Source organism: Trachemys scripta, chromosome 6 (genome assembly GCF_013100865.1).
Source record: "Trachemys scripta elegans isolate TJP31775 chromosome 6, CAS_Tse_1.0, whole genome shotgun sequence".
In the NCBI taxonomy this organism is placed as follows: domain Eukaryota; kingdom Metazoa; phylum Chordata; order Testudines; family Emydidae; genus Trachemys; species Trachemys scripta.
Window position 1 is genome coordinate 23,431,823 of NC_048303.1, and position 21,810 is coordinate 23,453,632.

Below are 21,810 nucleotides of genomic sequence, written 5' to 3' on the forward strand. Positions count from 1 at the left end.
TGTGGTAAACGCCACCTGGAGCCTGCACCCTTGAGCCCCCCATCCCCCAATCCCCTGCCACAGCCCTTGTTCCCCTCCCACCCTTCAAACCCCTCGATCCCTGCCCAGAGCCCCCTCTTGTACCCCAAGCCTCTCATCCCCAGTCCCACCCCAGAGCTCGCACCCCTAGTCAGAGCTCTCACACCACTCCCCTGTACTCCAACCCCCTGCCCCAGCCCCGAACCCCCTCCCGCCCTCCGAACCCCTTGGTCCCTGCCTGGAGCCCCCTCCTGCATCCCAAGCCCCTCATTTCCTCATTTCTGGCCCCATTCCAGAACCCACACCCTCAGCCGAAGCACTCACCCTCACCCCCAATTTCGTGAGCATTCATGGCCCGCCATACAATTTCCATACCCCAATGTGGCCATCAGGCCAAACAGTTTGCCCACCCTGTCCTAGTTGCTTTGACCATTAAGACCTAACCTAATTTTTATGTACCAGATTAGCTTAATGGACTGGTAAAACAAGGAAGTTTGGATATTTTTTAACCCATCTGTGATATACAATGTTTAATGACTTCATTAAATATAGGTAATGAAAAAGCATGCAATATATTAATTATGGTAATTGCTACAAAAATGTAGAAAATGCTATATTTCTTGTGATTTATGTCTTTAATTTTCCAAATTAAAAATAAACTAAGGTCCCAGGAAAAATAGCATTACTAACATTTTTAAAGATGTACAGCATAATAGACATGGACAGCATTATTCTTTGGTAACATATATTAATAGTGTAATTACAGCAAGATGTCTCATGAGATTACAGTATCTTAGAGTAACATAGTTTTGTACTACTGAGTGAAATGGAGTTCTTTCAAGAGGTCATAAAAGTGTACTACAAATCTCCAGAGATCATTTTATGGGAGAAAGGTTACATATTTTAGAGTAACGTGAGTTTTTTCAGATGAGTGGGCCCTGTCTGTAGTCCACTGTGGATGCACCTGCACTTTATGAACCTGACACCGAAAGATTCTTGGTAGCAGGGTCTGTTGGTCCATGGTCCTCTCCTCCTCATGCTCCAAACAAAGGGCATAAGGGGTGGCGTGAACCGATTGCTTCTCCAGTTACCTTTCTACCATGAACAGCTCTAGGATAAGGCTCCACCGCAGAGGGGAAGGAGGGAGGGTGGGTAGAAGAGCATAGTTTGGGACCACAGATCTCAAAGAACTCCAGTTACTGTAAGGTAAGTAACCTTTCTTTCTTTGAGTGATGGTCCCTGTGAGTATTCCACTGTGAGTGACTCGCAAGCAGGATTAATTGAAAAGGATGACGCAAGAACCCTGGCTAATCACTGACTAGAGGACTGCTCTGCCAAAGTATGCATCAGCTGAAGAAGCTTGCATCAGAGCATAATGGCTCACGAAAGTTTGAACAGAACCCCACTCTACAGATTTACAGGAGAACATCTCATAGTGAGGCTACCAATGCTGACTGGGCTCTAGTCAATTGGACCCCAATATCTTATGTGATAGGAGTCACCATTAATTCATAACACAGCAAGATGCAGCCCAAAATTTGGAAAGTCGCTACTCCAGGAGGCGCCAAAGCCGGTCCCCTATGGATACTGCTGAGGGAAAAACTTCCGGAACCAGTTCATGTGGTGAGGACACGCACCTAATATGGAATGGACATGAGCAAGCACTTGAAGAATAATCTCCTGTGTGCAGGATGCACATCTACATGCAAATAAGCGTGCTTCAAATGGAGAGATGTGTACCAATTGCCTTTGTTAAAAAAAAAAAAAAAAGAGGGAATTACGGAGGTCAGGGCAATCATCCTGAACATTAAGCTTAGGATGAAGATGTTCATCCATCTGAGATCCAGAATGGGTCTTCATCCTCCTTTTTGGGGAGCAGTGAGGAAGCTTTTCAAGTAAAGTCATTTTCCCTTCTATTGAAGAGGTATGGGTTCTATTGCCCGCAGATGCAACAATGAATCTACCTCTTGACAGAGCATTCTTTTGTGAGGGGATCCCTAAAGAGGGACGGGGGGCGGGTTGAAGGGGCAGGGAAAATAATTCCATGGTGTAACCACTAGTGATAATTTCCAGAACCTATTTGTCTGTTAAGATGTCAGGCTTGTGAAAAGTAGGCTAGGCAGCCACCAAATTGGGTATGTTGGATATGGCAGAGGAATTGATTCACAGTTCTCTAAGGTCCTATCAAATGTGTTTTCTGGTGGGATGCTGGGGTTGGAAGGATGATGGGATGGGGGAGGGGGTGAGATGTTATGCTTGCTACTCTGCACCCTCTGTTGCTTCCTGGGTGGCTCATAACCCCTCTAATGATAAAAGGACTGAGGAGCTGATCATTGCTTGTGGGGCTGAGATCTGTGGTGTTTCATCATTGGCACTGGAGTGTAGATGCTCAGCAAGCAGAGGGTGGCCCTTGAGTCCTATAAGTAATGTAATGACTCTTTCGTCTTTTAAGTAAAAGAATTGTTTCCTTCAAAGCGCAGATCCTTCGCCATGGATTAGATTTCTCTGGGGAAATCCAGAGGACTGGAGCCAGAAGGCCAGACATACAATCATAGAAGTTGCCACCAAGTGGAAGGCTGTCCCCACTGCATTGACTAATGCCTGGAGGGACAATCTGGCTAGCAATTTACCCTCCTCAATTAGTGCTTTGAATTGGAGCCTATCCTCTTCTTGGAATTTTAGTGTGAATTCCACTAACTTAGTACAATTAATAAAATCATATTTTGACATTAATACCGGATAGTTTGCAATGCAGAATGGTTAGCTGTAACATTTTTTCTCTCCTGAAGAGATCTAAACATTTAGTTTCCTTATTGGAGGTGGTGGATCTAGGCTGTCGTCTGCTTCTTTCAGTGACAGTTTGAACTACTAATGAATTAAGAGCAAGATGTGTAAATAAACATTCTGTTCCTTTAGTTGGCATGAAATATTTCTTCTCCATTCTTTTCGGAATGGGGGCATAAGTGACTGGTGTCTGCCAGACAGTCTCGGCCAGTTTTAAGATGGCTTCATTAATGGGAAGTGCCACCTTACTGGGACCAATGCTCTGGAGAATGTCCAGAAGTTTAATGAGGGGTGTCCTGTACCTCCTTCAGGGAGTATGTCAGCAATCCTCCTGTGCGGGTCTTGAAACTGCCCAGAGCCACCAGAAAGTAAAGGTGAGGCTGGTGTGACCACCTTATCTGCGGATAACGATGGACCATTGGAGCTGGTGGTTCTGCCTGATCTAGTTCTTCCTATTCCCTCATTAGTTCTTAAGGAAGTTCAGAATCCTCTTTGCAAGGGGAGGCTTGTCTGAATTACCCGTGGGACTGTGTAGATTCAGGATATTGTATGTATGGGTCCCCTGGACCCCCAGTAAGGCCCTAGTGGAAATTAAGGCAGGTCTCATGGAGTAATAAGGTACTATTGATCCCAAGTTGCATAATCTCTTTTAGGAGATTTGGACAGTGCCCAAGAGACTCTGCATGTTCTGTCTGGGCTGACCCCTTGTCTTGATGGGCGTGGTGACACTTTCCCACTAACATCTGACTCAGAAGAGGTGACGGCTTCAAATTCCATGAACAGTGCTGTCTGTACGTGGGGGCCTTGTTATTCCCTGGCTGATATATGATATCGGTCAGCAACTCTCCTTTTTTACAAGCTCTGGACCAATGGTGGGGGAGAGGGGAGAGAATATGTTTGGGTAGGAGGAGACCCCTCCCCGCCACTACTAAAAACTACACAAGTATAAAAATGGCCTAAAACAATTATCTAAAACCTATTTACATAAAATTACAGTTAAATCTAGAAGAAGCTAGATAATGTTGCAAATACTGAAGAGGCTCCATCTCAGACTATAGAGGCAGTTGGTCTGCACCACCCCTTATGCCCTCGGTTCAGCTCATGATGAGGAAAGGGTTGCAGGTGTTGGCCAATGGACACTGCTAGCAAGAACCTTCTGATCTCAGGGACATGGAGAACATGTGCAGCCACCGTGGAATACACATAGGGACCATTACTCAAAGAACTGTACGCTGTTACAGTAAACCTTTACTGTAATGTCACTATAATTACCTTTTGATTACCCATACTTTCTCTTGCAGTTTGGTAGTGTCTGCAACTGTCAGACAACCTTTCACGAACATGAAGCATCCAACACAATGCACATAATTCTCTGAAGCAACCTACAAGAGAAACAACACAATACAAGTTACTTAAAGGTGAAATAAAGGAACAACTTGTTAATTAAAATGTTCAACTACAGGTAGCAGTAACTTAGAAGAAAGGTTGTAATTCTTGATTTTTCAAAAATGATCAGTAGTCTGATTTCTGTAATCCCTCTTTGTATCAATGAGTTTCAATATCTCAGTTAGAGCTATAAAAACATATGTTCAACATCTTGGAATAGGACTTTCGGACAGATTTTCTTCTGTACTTAGACAGATTCAGGACAGGGGAGCATGAGGAGGACCATCAGGCTGCAATTACATTTACCTGATCCTCAAGCTATTACAATCACACCCTGACTCTGATTCAGGTTAAGGCAGCCTAGTGGATGCTCTAATTTAAAACTGCTGGTTATAGTCAGTCACTAATGGAACACATTAGTTGTATATTATCACTCTGCTCCCCTTCCCAACCCTCTCCACTCCCCCTTAATGTCCCACAGGAGATTTATTTCTAGCATGAATGTGTCCATGTGCTTGAGCTCAGACTTTTTTGACTGGCAGCATCTGTTGGGTACGTGCCTATGCCCTAAGTGTCCTCACACACCCAAATTTGTTAATTCGTAGCATATTCTGATGCAATTGCAAATCAAGTTAGATAACTTCTCAGTTGATACTGCCTGACTCATCATAGTATCTGCAAAAGTTCCAAATAATCGTGGGAAATTCCTGAAAGTTTTAGTCCTCTCTAGATAGAATGATAGTGATCTGAGCATATCCAGGGTGTGCAGTCTGGCTTTCACTTCATTGGAGTTGGATTTAGGAAAAAGGAAAATTACTTGATTTAGATAGAAGTCAATATTATTTTTGGCAAGAATTTGGGGCAAGGCCTAAGGAGCACCTTGCCCTTACGAAATACAGCATGCAGTGGATCAGCCTTAATGGCCTGTATTTCTCTCCTCTCTCTTGGGCAGATGGGGTATAGTCTGTCACGTTCTGACAATTCTAAACTGTCAGTCCTCTCAGTATTGGAAGGAATCTCAGGTATGTCCTGTGAGACGGATGGATTGTTATGTGAAAATTAAAAACTTGGAGATTGAGAGCCGTAAACTAGTTATGGGAAGCCAAGGAGAGGATTAGAGAGGCCAGTGCTTTACCATCCTGAACTTGAAGTGGTAGATGAAGGCATTTAGCAGCCTCAAGTCTAAAACTGGTGCCAGCCCCCCCATATTCTTTAGATTTAGACAATGACAGCAGTAAGGAACCTTTGGATCTAAGAAAATTATGAGTACTAGAATCATTATCTAAAACATAAAGGATCATGAGATCGTGACCTTTGAGAACAGCTAGGTGATGCTCCAAGGCTGAAGAAGAGAATGAGTATTTCTCTTCTATGGAACTATGTTAACTGGGGTTTCAGGAAGAGTCACAGTCTCTACCCTGACTGGCACTAATGAAGTACTGAGTGTTATACATTACCTGCAATCAGTACCATGGAGAATAATTTCACCACACAGCATAGTGATGATTTGGGTTGAATTGAAATCATAAGATTGCTCAGAACCATAGAAATTTTCAGTACTAGGAATGATGGTACTGTGGGAGGACTAATTGAAGCCATCAGTACTGGTAATTAGAACTTTAGTACCAAGGGAATGGTATTGTGCAAGCACGATGACTGGTACTTCTGAGGGTGTCAGTGGGACCCATTCTGGGCCTTGAACTACCTTTTAAAGAGGCAGGATGAGATTTCTGCCTTTTCACAGTGGGACCCAGCAAGGGTGATTTAGGCTTATGCTCCTTAGAGTAGCAGTACTCTTTCTTCTTTCTAACCCTCTTGGTCTTACTAGTCTCAGTCTCTTAGGGTTATATCTACACAGCAGCTGGGAGATGTGATTCCCAGCTCAGGTAGATGTACAGGCACTAGATCTGCTCAAGCCACTGCTCTAAAAATAGCAGTGTAGTTGCAGTGGCATAGATAGCAGCATGGGTTAGTCACCGGAGTATAATCCTGCCAAGTTCCTAGGTGTGTACTCAGATGGCTACCCTGAGCTGCTGCAGCCACACTGCTATTTTTAGCATGCTAGTTCAAGCAGAGTTTGCGTGTGTACATTTACCAGAGCTGGGAATCACACCTTACACACATAAACTGAGGGCTGTGCCTGAGTTCACATTCAATAAATGAATAGCCTGCAAATGGCACCTTTATCAGGAATGTGCCATTAAACAGCAAGCCTAGAGTGTTCCCTTTGCACATGCAGCTTCTCATCTCTTGTTCTATTTTCCAACCATAAGTTACTTATTCGATTTTATTATACACAAACCTATTGTTTTACAAGAAACATCATCAAAGCGATGGTCTCCAGAAGATGCAGGTCTAAAGAATATTGTACTAAATTTAGAATAATGAAGCAAAGTTTCAGGAAATGAACTCAATGAAGGAAGAGTGCCTTTCATTCGAATCTATAGGCAGGAAAAGAAAAGGAAAGTGTTATGAACTTAGAACAATTTTATTTGTGACAATTTAGAAATTAGCAAATTACCTTTATAAATGCTTACTAATTAAAATTTTAATTCTTCAGTTTGTCTGTATGTGAAAATCCTAATGAAATCAACTGAAGTGTTTCATATCAGGATTGAATGTCCCCTTTAACTTACTGACAGAATGTTGACATAATCAACTATATTTCCATAGGCCTGGCTTTCTATTTCCTGTAATGCAATGGATCTGAAACCCAGGTTATTTTTTTTTTTAAAGGAACACATTTTCATCTAATAAATGTATAAGCTATGACAACTACAATGCTTTATTTAATATGATGATAGAGTGAATTAGCAGGGTGATGGAACTTTAGTATAACTACTGAATAAAACAGCTAAGAAAAACCTGAGTTGTTCTGTTTCAAAACCTTTATCATTATATTATAAGGTTTAATTTTAAGTCAATTAAATTTAAATAGTTGACACTAAAAGTCTTATTACATGTGTACTTTGTGCTCTAGATAGCTGAAAATTTGCAGCCAGTTGCCAATCAATTATCATGGGAAACTTCTATGGCCTGTTATTCTGGAAATCAGATTAGATGATCATAAAGGTCCTTTCTGGCCTTGAAATCTATCTGAATCCATAAGGTGTTAATAATTATTTCTAAAGCCCCAAGTGGTCTGGAACCCAATGGTCACTTCTTTCCCACCTCTAGTAATAGCACTAGTAATTTGTGAGGCAAAAACCTTGGAACCCCTATTTTTTAGGCTCCAGTTTCCTCTGGAGATTAAACTAATATAGACAGTAGCTATCTGAGACTGAGACTCTTATCAGACTAGGAAGGCCGCAGAGTGGATGAGAGGATCTCCCTCAAAAGAGTCACCCTCTGTAATATTTACTACAGATAATGGAGTTAAAAGTAAACAAGTTTATATTTTACCTTTTGCATTACTTTTCTTGCCCATTTCAGTTGTACAATATACCACTGTGCTACAGGGCAGGAACAACGAGCAGCCCGGAAGAGCAGCAGAATTCGCTGAAGGACCCCAGACACCTTCTGACGATAATCTCTCTCAATTTTTAAAGGAGAGTCATTGTAGTCTTTCTGCGAAATGCAAAGTTTAAGTACATGACAATAAGGGCAATAGTTTGGAAATCATAGTATCATAAAATATCAGGGTTGGAAGGGACCTCAGGAGGTTATCTAGTCCAACCCCCTGCTCAAAGCAGTGCCAATCCCCAACTAAATCATCCCAGCCAGGGCTTTGTCAAGCCGGGCCTTAAAAACCTCCAAGGAAGGAGACTCCACCACCTACCTAGGTAACGCATTCCAGTGCTTCACCACCCTCCTAGTGAAATAGTGTTTCCTAATATCCAACCTGGACCTCCCCCACTGGAACTTGAGACCATTGCTCCTTGTTCTGTCATCTGCCACCACTGAGAACAGCCGAGCTCTATCCTCTTTGGAACCCCCATTCAGGTAGTTGAAGGCTGCTATCAAATCCCCCCTCATTCTTCTCTTCTGGAGACTAAACAATCCCAGTTCACTCAGCCTCTCCTCATAAGTCATGTGCTCCAGACCCCTAATCATTTTTGTTGCCCTCCGCTGGACTCTTTCCAATTTTTCCACATCCTTCTTGTAGTGTGGGGCCCAAAACTGGACACAGTATTCCAGATGAGGCCTCACCAATGTCGAATAAAGGGGAACGATCACATTCCTCAATCTGCTGACAATGCCCCTACTTATACAGCCCAAAATGCCGTTAGCCTTCTTGGCAACAAGAGCACACTGTTGACTCATATCCAGCTTCTCGTCCACTGTGACCTCTAGGTCCTTTTCTGCAGAATTTCTAGCTAGCCATTCAGTCCCTAGTCTGTAGCAGTGCATGGGATTCTTCCGTCCTAAGTGCAGGACTCTACACTTGTCCTTGTTGAACCTCATCAGGTTTTTTTTGGCCCAATCCTCTAATTTGTCTAGGTCCCTCTGTATCCGATCCCTACCCTCTAGTGTATCTACCACGCCTCCTAGTTTAGTGTCATCTGCAAACTTGATGAGAGTACAGTCCACACCATCCTCCAGATCATTAATAAAGATATTAAACAAAACCGGCCCCAAGACCGACCCTTGGGGCACTCCGCTTGAAACCGGCTGCCAACTAGACATGGAGCCGTTGATCACTACCCGTTGAGCCCGACGATCTAGCCAGCTTTCTATCCACCTTACAGTCCATTCATCCAGCCCATACTTCTTTAACTTGGCAGCAAGAATACTGTGGGAGACCGTATCAAAAGCTTTGCTAAAGTCAAGGAATAACACATCCACTGCTTTCCCCTCATCCACAGAGCCAGTTATCTCATCATAGAAGGCAATTAGGTTAGTCAGGCACGACTTCCCCTTGGTGAATCCATGCTGACTGTTCCCGATCACTTTCCTCTCCTCTAAGTGTTTCATAATTGATTCCTTGACGACCTGCTCCATGATTTTTCCAGGGACTGAGGTGAGGCTGACTGGCCTATAGTTCCCCGGATCCTCCTTCTTCCCTTTTTTAAAGGGAGGATATAAAGAATAAAGGAATTGAGCTACACATGGAATTTCTGCTCTTCAGAACATTTCTCTTCTTCATCTTAAGAGCAGAGATTCCACAAATTAGAAAGAAAAATTGAAAGGAGCTTTTCAAAGAGGCTTCTTGCTATTACGGTGCCACACAAGTAATTGGTCGAAGTTTTTTTGAAAGAAAAACTGAATTAGAAAGTTCAAACTAACATTCATGCAACTTCTACTAAATATGCTTACTTCACTGAGAGAAGCTGGTTGTGGACAGTATAATGGTGGTGCAGGAAGATATAGCCCATCAGGCACTAAACCACACAATTTTCTGGTGAGGTCCTTGGCAGAGTCTATCAAAAGTTGAAATGTCTCTGAGAGAATGTCTGCATCTGCCATAACAGCTGCTTTCAGTATTTCTTGCACTGAACCAAACAGGACATTTGCGTCTTCCTCTTCAATGGGATCTAAAAAATACCAAGAATTGAAACCGATACGGTAAATGCATCACTTGATGCAATGCTTTCTTCTGAAATTAATAAGCAGCATTACAGTATTTTACATTCATTTTTCCAGAATTTATGAATAACTCACATATTTACTTTCTTTAATATAAGATTTGAAAATGTGAATAAATGTAGAGTTAAAAAAACTGCTTCTAATGCTTAATAATTAACTCTGGTTGTTTTTTGCTACTCAACATCTCCCACAAATCTGGATGTCTGGACTGCAGTCCTTTCTCTGCAGCTCATGGAGGTGGATCAGTGTTTTAGTGCTTAGATACTGTTAGACCAGGTGCCAGGTCTTGCCAAGGCTGTAGGCATCAGTTAAGCACTGAAATTCATAGCTGGAAACCAGACCAGCTCATCTGTATGCTAGTAGTGTTTAAGATAGATGTTAGACTTGTAAGGATGTGTTTAGACTCTATAAGATGCTTGTAAGTTGCTGCATGCATTAATCTTAACTTGCAATGGCTGTATCCCATGTTATAAGGTAACATGTAAGTTCTGCTTTACAATTATAAAAATGCATGCTCTGAACTTCTGAATTGGCAGGAAGAGTGGTATCCCTGCCCACTAAGGAGGACCATCAAAACTAAGTGAGCCATGGTGAAGCAACAAGATTTTAAAAAATGGGTTAATAGACCTCTCACACCCAGAAAGGTGCAAGGAAGCTTGTCCCATCAACTTGAGTTCTGGAAGAGGAAAATACAGATTACATGAAAATTTTTCATCTCTTTGCTGTTTGGACTCTCACAGGGCTGGAGCTAGGAAACAAAAGCAGAGATCCCTAGGGTCAACCTGGGTTAGCCCTAAAAGATATTCAGTGCTGACAATTTACTACAGCTCTGTCCCCTTTTCGAACAATAGACTAACTCGTGTGTGTGTATATGTTGCCTGTTTTAACCTTAATTTAACTCTCTCATTTCTTTTTCCTAGCTAACAAATACTTAGTTTACTACAGGATTGGCTACAAGTGTTGTCTTTGTTGTGAGATCTGGGGTACAAATTGACATGGTGTAAGTGACTGGTCTCTCGGGACTGGGAGCAATCTGAACATTTTGTGATCTTTGGTGTAAATAACCATTTATCATTAAGCTTGCCTGGGTGGCAAGAAAGACTAGAGTGTCCAAGAGAACAGTCTGTGACTTCATGTTAAGACTATATAGTACTTCAGGAGTTCACATTTGTTACTGAGTTGATGAAATCTAATGACAGAACATCCCATGACCGTTTGGGATGTCCGCCCTGCTTTTCAACAGTCTGCCCTAAGGTTGGCACTCACAGTCATGAACCACTCCAAACAGCGTGAAAATGGTTAAGACAAAGAATACCGTAAATCACAAATGCAAACAAGGCCTTGAAATATGGACTTCACAAACCAGAGCAGAATAAGGGATATGGATAATTTTACTACAATGAGACTTTCTGGGACATTGAGTAAAGGGCAGTCTGATCTGGCTATGGGAGCCAACTTCTGGAGCAGTGCAGAAAGATGACATAGATTCATAGATTCATAGATTATAGGACTGGAAGGGACCTCGAGAGGTCATCGAGTCCAGTCCCCTGCCCGCATGGCAGGACCAAATACTGCCTAGACCATCCCTAATAGACATTTATCTAACCTACTCTTAAATATCTCCAGAGACGGAGATTCCACAACCTCCCTAGGCAATTTGTTCCAGTGTTTAACCACCCTGACAGTTAGGAACTTTTTCCTAATGTCCAATCTAGACCTCCCTTGCTGCAGTTTAAACCCATTGTTTCTGGTTCTATCCTTAGAGGCTAAGGTGAACAAGTTCTCTCCCTCCTCCTTATGACACCCTTTTATATACCTGAAAACTGCTATCATGTCCCCTCTCAGTCTTCTCTTTTCCAAACTAAACAAACCCAATTCTTTCAGCCTTCCTTCATAGGTCATGTTCTCAAGACCTTTAATCATTCTTGTTGCTCTTCTTTGGACCCTTTCCAATTTCTCCACATCTTTTTTAAAATGCGGCGCCCAGAACTGGACACAATACTCCAGCTGAGGCCTAACCAGAGCAGAGTAGAGCGGAAGAATGACTTCTCGTGTCTTGTTCACAACACACCTGTTAATGCATCCCAGAATCATGTTTGCTTTTTTTGCAACAGCATCACACTGTTGACTCATATTTAGCTTGTGGTCCACTATAACCCCTAGATCCCTTTCTGCCGTACTCCTTCCTAGACCGTCTTTTCCCATTCTGTATGTGTGAAATTGATTTTTCCTTCCTAAGTGGAGCACTTTGCATTTGTCTTTGTTAAACTTCATCCTGTTTAACTCAGACCATTTCTCCAATTTGTCCAGATCATTTTGAATTATGACCCTGTCCTCCAAAGTAGTTGCAATCCCTCCCATTTTGGTATCATCCGCAAACTTAATAAGGGTACTTTCTATGCCAATATCTAAGTCGTTGATGAAGATATTGAACAGAGCCGGTCCCAAAACAGACCCCTGCGGAACCCCACTCGTTACGCCTTTCCAGCAGGATTGGGAACCATTAATAACAACTCTCTGAGTACGGTTATCCAGCCAGTTATGCACCCACCTTATAGTAGCCCCATCTAATTTGTATTTGCCTAGTTTATCGATAAGAATATCATGCGAGACCGTATCAAATGCCTTACTAAAGTCTAGGTATACCACATCCACCACTTCACCCTTATCCACAAGGCTCGTTATCCTATCAAAGAAAGCTATCAGATTGGTTTGACATGATTTGTTCTTCACAAATCCATGCTGGCTATTCCCTATCACCTTACCACCTTCCAAGTGTTGGCAGATGATTTCCTTAATTACTTGCTCCATTATCTTCCCTGGCACAGAAGTTAAACTAACTGGTCTGTAGTTACCTGGGTTGTTTTTATTTCCCTTTTTATAGATGGGCACTATATTTGCCCTTTTCCAGTCTTCTGGAATCTCTCCCATCTCCCATGACTTTCCAAAGATAATAGCTAGAGGCTCAGATACCTCCTCTATTAGCTCCTTGAGTATTCTAGGATGCATTTCATCAGGCCCGGGTGACTTGCAGGCATCTAACTTTTCTAAGTGATGTTTAACTTGTTCTTTTTTTATTTTATCCGCTAAACCTACCCCCTTCCCATTAGTATTCACTATGTTAGGCATTCCTTCAGACTTCTCGGTGAAGACCGAAACAAAGACATTTTTTGTCTTGCTATAGGCTGAAGTAATACTTCAGTGTTCTGTAACTTTAGTGCCAATGCAATGATGCTTTCCAAACTGTTCATACATCCACATTTATTTCAATGTGTCTTATTTTTATTATACTCTAAAAATGTACATTTGCCAATAAAGTATTTTATAGTCAAACAAAACTTAAGTGAATATCTGATATGTCTAGATTGTCCTCCCCAAACAAGAAGGAAGATACGAACCATCTTGGGCATGGGAAAAGCCAAAAGACCAACGGGACACTATGCAGTGTTGTTGTAGCCTTGTTGGTCCCAGGATATTAGAGAGACAAGTGGGTGAGGCAGTATCTTTTATTGGACCATCTGTTGGAGAAAGAGAGAGAGAGAGAGAGACTGACTTTTGAGAGCTTACAGAGTCCTGAAAAAGAACTCTGTGTAAGCTCAAAAGCTTGTCTCTCTCACCAACAGACCTTGGTCCAATAAAAGCTATTACCTCACACACCTTGTCTCTCTACAGGATTCTAGGCACTTACAATAGCTATCTGCATATATGGTGATAATAACTGTATCTTCATAATGCTAAAGACAAAACACTTTTTAAAGTGAATGCCTAGGATTTGTGGAATCAATTAGAACAAAGTTGACAGTAAATATTTTTAATATACCTGTAAATTGTTTATATTTAGTTCTTCCTTCATTTGATGTTTCAAAACTGACTGGCTGGCCCAAGAAAGACTGTAGTTTTTCCTGAAAAATTTGTGTTGGAGTCAAGTTCAAAGGCAGATGTAATTCCGTTTTCTCTGACCTGAAAGCACATCAAGAAACTATTAATTAATGACAAGTAAAAAAACCTGTGGAGAAACCAAGGAAATTCTGTGGAAACATCTTTTCCTTTTTCTGAAAAAAAACAAACAAACAAACAAAAAAAACCTTCCACAGATAAAATTATTAATCTGAGGCACACTGGCTAAAATGCACATCTATTTAAATCTTGTATCTATTAACCTGGAAGTGTCTTAGAGGAAGGACACTACCTTCTCTGCTCAGTAAAATACTTGATAATACATAATCATGCATGATGATAATTCTGAGTTCCCTTATTTGAACAAGCATAACTCACCGTAAGTCACCACCACTTTGACAGTACAGATTATAGGCCACACCTATTGAAACAGACATTTTCCAGTCTCCAAGTTTGTGTGCTAGCCACACAGCCTCTGGAATCAGTCCACCCACAAAGAGCAAGTCAAGAGCATATTCAGCTGTCCATACAGAAGAAAGGTTCTGGTCTCTAACAGCACTGGTGACCACAGAGTGCTGTAGTGGAACAACTCGAGGAAACCGGTCTATGAAAGGAAAATATGTTTTTAATAACGTTAATTACATACCCTGCAGGTTAGTTAAAATAAACTCAGTTTATACTGTGGCATTTGATCACACCACCTTGTTGCATAACTGATTTTTTTTATTACCTTTATAACACTATATATGATTTTTAAAGGATAATATGGGGCAGATACTCAGCTGGGGAAAGTTGTCATAGCTCCATTAAACTCAGAACTATGACAATTTTCACAAGCTGAGGATCTGCCCCATAGGCTTTCCTCTACTATCAAGTATGTTCTCCCTGTCTAGCACTTACAGATGGACAGAACAAGTTGCCTCTTAACGTTCTCTTTGCTGAGCTAAATTCAATGCCCAAAATCATCGTTAACATAGAGTTCAGGTTGACCAACAATGCCTTGTATCCTTCCAAAATGTCGAGTACACCTATACTTAAGCCTCTAAAAACAAGAAAATAACTTAAGATACACACCAGCCCTACCCCTGCAACTTTAACCCCTGAAGTAGACAAGAGCCATTGGGGACATACGGTAAGTACATTTCACCCAGGGCTGCCCTATAATGAGCAAACATAAGGAATGACTACGTTAAGACATTTTATTTGGTGCAAAGTGTCCCATCGAAGTGTATTCTCTCATTCATTTCCATAGACTCAAACTGCCCAAAAGCGGCCGGAGGAGCGAGGGGGGGGGGGGGGGGGCGCGCAGGGGGGGGGCCCACGGCGGGGCGCCGAGCCGGGGGGGGGGGGGGAGGAGGGGGGGGGGCGGGGGGGGGGAGGGGCGGAGCGGCTGGAGGAGGAGCCAAGGGGGACGCCTTTTTTATGTTTGCTCCCCCTCCTCTTAGAAGCTGGCTACGCCACTGTTTGCCATAGCTCACTCTGTGATATGAAGAGAGCTACATCTGCACCCAAATGGACTGCTCATTTCTATGCTGTGTTAGGTAGGTTGTCTAGCCTTGCCATGGAGATTTGTAGCATAAGGGAAAGGGGCTCTGCACAACCTGCAGCAGCATGGAAAGATTGCAGAAGTAGAAAGTTGCCCATTAATCTTAATTGGGTGTTTTCAGTCGAGGTGTTCAGAACACCATGTGGAGGTGAATACAGACTGACTCAACCTGACAGGTGTGAAGTGATCCCATTCACCTCGTGGGGGTGCTCTTCTCCCCACTCTCCCAAAGTCTACCCCAGCCTCTGTTGTGAAGTACCTATTTTTGAGACAAAGCATGTGAGCTTTACAGCAATGTGAATATAAACATCAGCTCCTTATTGTGAGGGATGTGTCTGAAGAACTAATCCCCTGACCAAATGACTCCAAAGTAGCACCAAGAAGCATACCCCTGCAAATGTCATGGCATACCAATACTCTAAATAATCTCACTATGCACATGACTTTTAGAGCATTTTTAAAATTACAAGCTCATAATATAAGGAGCATGTGGTATGATTACATTACCCTAATGTTGCTTACTAGAGCTTTTCATCTTCCCTTTAGTTAATTAAAACTATTTTCCTTGACAATACTTCCAAAGTAAAAACAGAGAATACGTGCGGATGTTAGGACACTTTGAAATATCAGCTCTTAAACCAGAAACTCTGCTCTCTGGGCAAAACTTCGAAAAGGAACCCTTGCAGAATGCAGGCAGAGAGCACCTAATGTGCAAACACACATTCCCAGAAAGCTGCCATGGGCAGGACCAAAACACACACTAGAAGATGCATTTTGGATTTAACAGCATGTCAGCTTGAGTCACCAGTTACTCTAATGTCAGGCTGCTTGAAACATCACAGCTCACAACAGAGCCCCAGTCCTTTTGCACATGCACAAATTATTTTCTCAAGATACACTGCAGATTCAACTTATATCCTGAATAAATTTTAACATACTGCTTCTTTCCCCGAAAGGGTAGTGTGTATCAGACAATAGCTGAGATTTATCCTGAGTGGGTGATATCAATTTGAGGACGGGCAGCACCAAAGTTTGAGCCCCAGATGTGTGTAAAAAAAGGCATTGTAAGAACCGTACAATTTTGATGTCACATTATAATAGTTTTTAGGGAGAGCTGTATCTTGGGAATCCCTTGTTCAAACAACCTCAAATTTGGATCGCTAACTACTCTGGATCCTCATGAGGCACAGCAATTTGCAAAACAATCCAAGTAAGTATGTGGATTATAGAATAAACTGAGAACACTTTGTACTATACTTTTTAACTATGACATGAAAGCTTAAATATTTAAACATGAAAATATTCTCAGCAATTACCACAGCTACAAAATATTTGTTTTGCTGGCACAAAAAATATTTGCAAAAAATATCATAATAAAACCAAGTATAATTTTATCCTTAATACTATAATTATAAAAAATAAAAATCACACATCTAAAAACAGAGGACTTACCCCTTTAAGGTAAGGTAAGGCAACACTGACACACAAATCATAACACTGAATCAGAGCCAGTTAAAATATTTTTTGTTTAACAGAATACCTTGGTTGATGTGAAGTGGAGGCAGAATATCGACTTTATGTGGGGGAAGTATATAAAGCAGCTGATTAGTGAAGTAGGCAGCCATGAATCGTGCCATGGACTGTATTACTGCCATTGCAGCTTCAGGATGAACATCTCTTATCATCCACAATTCATATTGCGAATATTCAGCATCTAAGAGATAGATATCTAATTAAAATGTTTTTGACAATAACAAAAAATTGCTATAAAAATTGAGCGCTAGAACTGTTTAATTATACCCAACACAACTGTTTGCACAGAACAAACAAACTGCGGCCCTACTCATTTCCCCTGACAACATTCCTTAGCCTTTTAAAACAGAAAACATAGAAACCTCTTTCTATTAATTACTAGTTAGCAACAATTCCCTTTGAAGATTTCTTACAACTATAAACTAGAGATGGGCCCAAACCACTAAGTTTAGATCCAGGACTGACTCTGAACTTTCCCAAAGTTTTGGTTATTCAGATCTAGGGCTTTGATTCAGCCCTTTATAAAGCAAGGGGCTCAGTCACAAAATGTGCATCCGTATAAGAATACAAATGTTTCCAAAGTTTGTGTGTTTGGATTTAGGATTGTGACCAACTGTGTCTCAACAGAAGTCTTTCCACAGACTTCAGTGATTTTGGACCAGGCTCTAAAAAAGGGTACTTAATCAACTCACACACAAACTATAAACTATACAATTAAAGCTGTCTTCCAAACACTCACTCTAATTATTACAGACTAGAAAGAAGTTCTTCAGTCAAATTTTTTTTAAGAGACTGAAATACTGATGATTCAGAAGTGGGGCATTAAGGAATTACAGGCTGAAGAATGGAAATAATTAAGGAACTCTCAGCTTCTGTGTCAGAGTTACACAGAAAACCTATTTTCCATCCCTTAAGAAAAGGATGTATTCAGTCTGCAGGGAGCTCTAAGAATTTTTAGAAGGGAATCATGGAGTTAAGTTCTTACAGGGGCATAAAAGTTAGACACCAGGTTATCTAAAGAATAACAACATACATTAGTAAACGGAGTGGATTTTTATTTTTTTTTACAAGATAAACATACCAGAAAAATCTTCTATCTGCCTTACAGACAGCTGAGATCGTCTTAGTATCTCTCTCACAAGATGATCGCTCAGCCCCTGAGCCTCAGTTAAGTTGTAGTGATACAGGTGGCAATATAATATAGCAAGGTAATACCTAGTTTGAAGAAACTGTGTCCTCTTTTCTCCTACATTACAAAAGGAAACAAATGCAGAATTGAATATTCAAAAGCAAAGGAAGACAAACATAGGTTAAGAGGGACACAAACACACACACACAATCCAGGATGCAGAAAAACAAATGAGCATAAAAAAAGATTCAGAAAGGCTAAACATAGCAGATGCCCCTCACCTGAAATTGCCTCTATGTAACCATGATACCCCTAAGGATCCATAAGTTATAGAGGGAGCATGATAAGGCCCTTATACGAACATGGGTGGAAACTGAATGAGTATTAATGTATCCAACTCCCTCTGTGGGCCTGCTTGGTTCCTCTTTCTTGTCCGATGGACAAAAATAAGGTGCCTACATTGGTGGCAGCACAAAGAGTATGGGTTATCCTAGCTAAGAGGTACCAACTTCATCCTTGCCATCACGTAAAAGTACATATCAGGGTAACCCAGACTTGCAAACTGGGGGGGAAAAAAACACCTATAATTTGGAAGAACTGGCTGAGCATGGGTATCATATGTATTTCCCAATTGGTCAGTGATGAAGGCTTTTTCCCTTTTCTAACACTAAAACAACAATATGACCTGCCACACTCTGGTGAGTGGCAGTGCTTACACCTAAAACATTTGCAATGTATCAGTTTGGTCTGTATACCGTAAGACTGCCGATAGCTCAGTGGTTTGAGCATTGACCTGTTAAACCCAAGGTTGAGAGTTCAATCCTTGAGGGGGCCACTTAGGGATCTGGGGCAAAATCAGTACTTGGTGCTGCTAGTGAAGGCAGGGGGCTGGACTCTATGACCTTTCGGGGTCCCTTCCACTTCTATGAGATAGGTATATCTCCATATTAAAGCTACTGGAAACCTTCGAAATACTTCATAAACTCCCCAGGCCCATGTCCTCTATGTATGCCTTACTAATGAAGAGGAATTTGATTGGTCTGGAGTTCTCTGCAAAATCATGGGGAGTTATCACAGCCTTTCAAAGAACCCCAATGGCAGAGCATATTATAGAATGTTAAAAGTGCTTCTGTGGATCTCAGGCTATGCCTGATACAGCAAAAGATTCTATTCAAAACATATTGGACGCCATAAAGGTTGCGCAAAATGGGGGCCTTTCCTTTGATATTTGTTGGCACTGTAATAAAAAGAAAAAGGAATCCTGATGCATATACTGCGAGATTGTCCTATACAGAGCTATGGAAAAAAGTGGATATGTGAGTGAAAACAGTGCTTGGCTTCAGCAACGAAACCTCAGCTGAAAATTATATCCTAGGTTATGTACTGGGTTTAAGTCCACTACAAAGATTTTGGTTCTTGAGAGCTGCAATGACTACCAAGCTCATGATTTTACAAAAAGAGAGGAGTAAGCTTACGCTCAAAATAGAGCAGTGGAATTCAGACTGTCTGAGTTAGCAGAGAAAGAAAGATGACTTATTGACACAAAGATCAATTATATGAATTAAAAGAAACATGGGCACCATTTATTGATATATTTGGATAAAGAATGCTGAGAGATTGAATTTCAACCCAAGGACAAACACAAATTGCTGCACTGGAGAGTTTAAAGCAGCACAGCTGCACTGGTGCAGCTGCACTGCTGTAGACTCTCTAGCATAGCCGCTCTAAGCCAACAGGAGAGAGTTCTCCTGTCTGCTTAATTACTCCAGCCCCAGCGAGTGGCAGAAGCTATATCGGTGGGAGAAGCTCTCCTGCTCACATGGCACTGTCCACACCGGTGCTTGTGTCAATATAACTTATGTCACTTAGGGTGGTGATTTATTCATGCCCCTGTGCAACATGGGTTATTTCGACATAAGCTGTATTGTAGGCATAGCCTTAGAAAGGAATAATCAATTATACAAATACAAAATTGGAGGGAGATTTAGGTTAAACATCAAGGAAAATTTTTTAACTGTAGTTAAGCACTGGAACAAATTAGCTAGGCAAATTGAGGCATCTCCATCATTGGAGGTTTTTAAGAACAGGTTAGACAAATACCTGTCAGGGATGGTTTAGATAATACTTAGTGCTGCCTCAGTGCAGAGGACTGGACTAGTTGACCTACTGATGTCCCCTTCCAGTCCTAACTTTCTATGATTCTATCATAGCTCAAATCATGTCAGACTTCCATTCCACCTGACCTCTCTGCTTTTTTCCCTCCCTCGTCCAACCCTGCCCTCTCCTTTCCATTTTTGCCTATTTGTGTATGTCTTTTTACTATTATTATTATTATTATTTTACTTTTATATTTACCCCCACTCTAACATGTTATATCTCTGTAATACTGTCTGCCTTTGTATGATCTGGTCTTGAAGCTTTGACAAGTTGTAAAGTTGTGTAGCTGCATAATTTTATCGGATATCCTGTGAAATGTGCAGTATTTGGTGACAAATACAAGCTGTAAGTAGTTTACCTTTTTGCATTTTTATTGTTTTTTTAGGAAAATTTAAAAAAAATCATAAAACCTCCCATATAACCCCTGTCCACTCAGCATACCTGAGAACTACTCCTTCTCCTAAGACATGAGTGGCTGTCCTCAAAAGGTAGCCATGTAAAGATTCTGGAGTACTTCTTTCCTCCTTCCTAACTCTCTATAAATACACCAGGAGTGAACACCAGGGGAGGAGAAGAGCTATTTAATCTAGAGGATAGTGCTGCTACAAGAACAAGTGGGTATAAATGGGCCATACATAAGTTTAAGCTGGAAATTAGAAGGAGGTTTCCAACCATCCGAAGAATGTGTTTTGGAACAGCCTTCCAATAGGATTAGTAGGGGCAACCTAACTAGTTTTAAGCTGGAGCTCGATAAGTTTATGAATAGTATTATCCAAGAGGGTTATCTGCAATTCTGGGAACTGGACTCAATGAACCAGGAAGTCCATTCCAGATAGTCTACTTGCTCACCAAATGGATTTTCAGCTAGAATTTTTTATTTAAAACAAAACAAATTCCTCCTTTAACTTTACAACTTCTGTAATAATTGTCCTTTGGTTTTTCAAATGTATTTAAAAAGTCTTCTGGACTCAATTTTTATTCCTGAGCAAATTTTGATTTCAAAATAGCAGCTCTGAAAAATAGGTGTCTTTTACAAATATGCTAACAGCATGTTAACTACAGCAGAGAAGTATGAACAGCCTTGCCAAAATATTGTGCAAACATCTGAAAACTGAAAAGATGAACACTGCACCGTTTTTCCCTTGCCTTTTGCTTTGGTTTCTTGAAGAGCCCTCTTCCACAGATCCACAGATTCTTCGTATGAGCCTAAAAGAAACTGCTCCTCACCTTTAAAAAAAATACATCAACAAAATTACAAGGTATTCACATCTTTTCACACATACAAACACATAAATCTATATCTGTTTCTATTTCAGTTCAAATCTTTGCCTGTTATTAAATACATAATTTTTAAACACCATATCAGAGAAGCTGTCATAAATGGTAGCACAATTCCACAGCAGCTACTACATGTGCAAATTTCTCAATCTCTGGAAAATCACTCTTATTCCAGCCAAATGACACTTTGGTGGCAGGGGCGAAAATAATAATTCTGAACTACAGACTTTTCTGGGTAAACATTTTTGACTGCTAATTCACTATTAAAGTGGAATTAAAATTGGTTACAACCTCTTGCCACAAAGCTTTTATAAACTGTCACTTTTTAGCAGACTAACAGTAAATTCAGAAATACTAAGCGTAATCAAAAACTTTATGGTTCAAAAACATATCATTTTATTCATGGTGATAAGCATTTCCCGTTACTTTTTCAACTTTCACATCACCTTCTTTGTTGTTTTAGTAATAAATAATAATAGCTCAAATTTATATAATAGTCCCTTTCATTCCAAAAGGCAAATCTCCCAATGAAATCAACTGGATTTTGCCTGCATGA

General features: G+C 41.0%; 1 protein-coding gene across 3 annotated transcripts in view; it reads right to left on the minus strand.

Annotated features, from left to right (window-relative positions):
* The window catches only part of CPLANE1 (ciliogenesis and planar polarity effector 1), a 171,251-nt gene that overhangs the window by 98,273 nt on the left and 51,168 nt on the right, over positions 1-21,810 (minus strand). For all 3 annotated transcript variants that reach the window (XM_034773138.1, XM_034773139.1, XM_034773137.1), the window contains 9 exons: positions 21,123-21,203; positions 17,772-17,936; positions 16,698-16,871; positions 13,990-14,215; positions 13,535-13,674; positions 9,445-9,662; positions 7,591-7,755; positions 6,491-6,629; positions 4,075-4,184 (listed from right to left, as the gene is read on the minus strand). In XM_034773138.1, the coding sequence (XP_034629029.1) occupies positions 4,075-4,184; positions 6,491-6,629; positions 7,591-7,755; positions 9,445-9,662; positions 13,535-13,674; positions 13,990-14,215; positions 16,698-16,871; positions 17,772-17,936; positions 21,123-21,203 (1,418 nt within the window). The remainder of the gene's footprint in view (positions 1-4,074; positions 4,185-6,490; positions 6,630-7,590; positions 7,756-9,444; positions 9,663-13,534; positions 13,675-13,989; positions 14,216-16,697; positions 16,872-17,771; positions 17,937-21,122; positions 21,204-21,810) is intronic.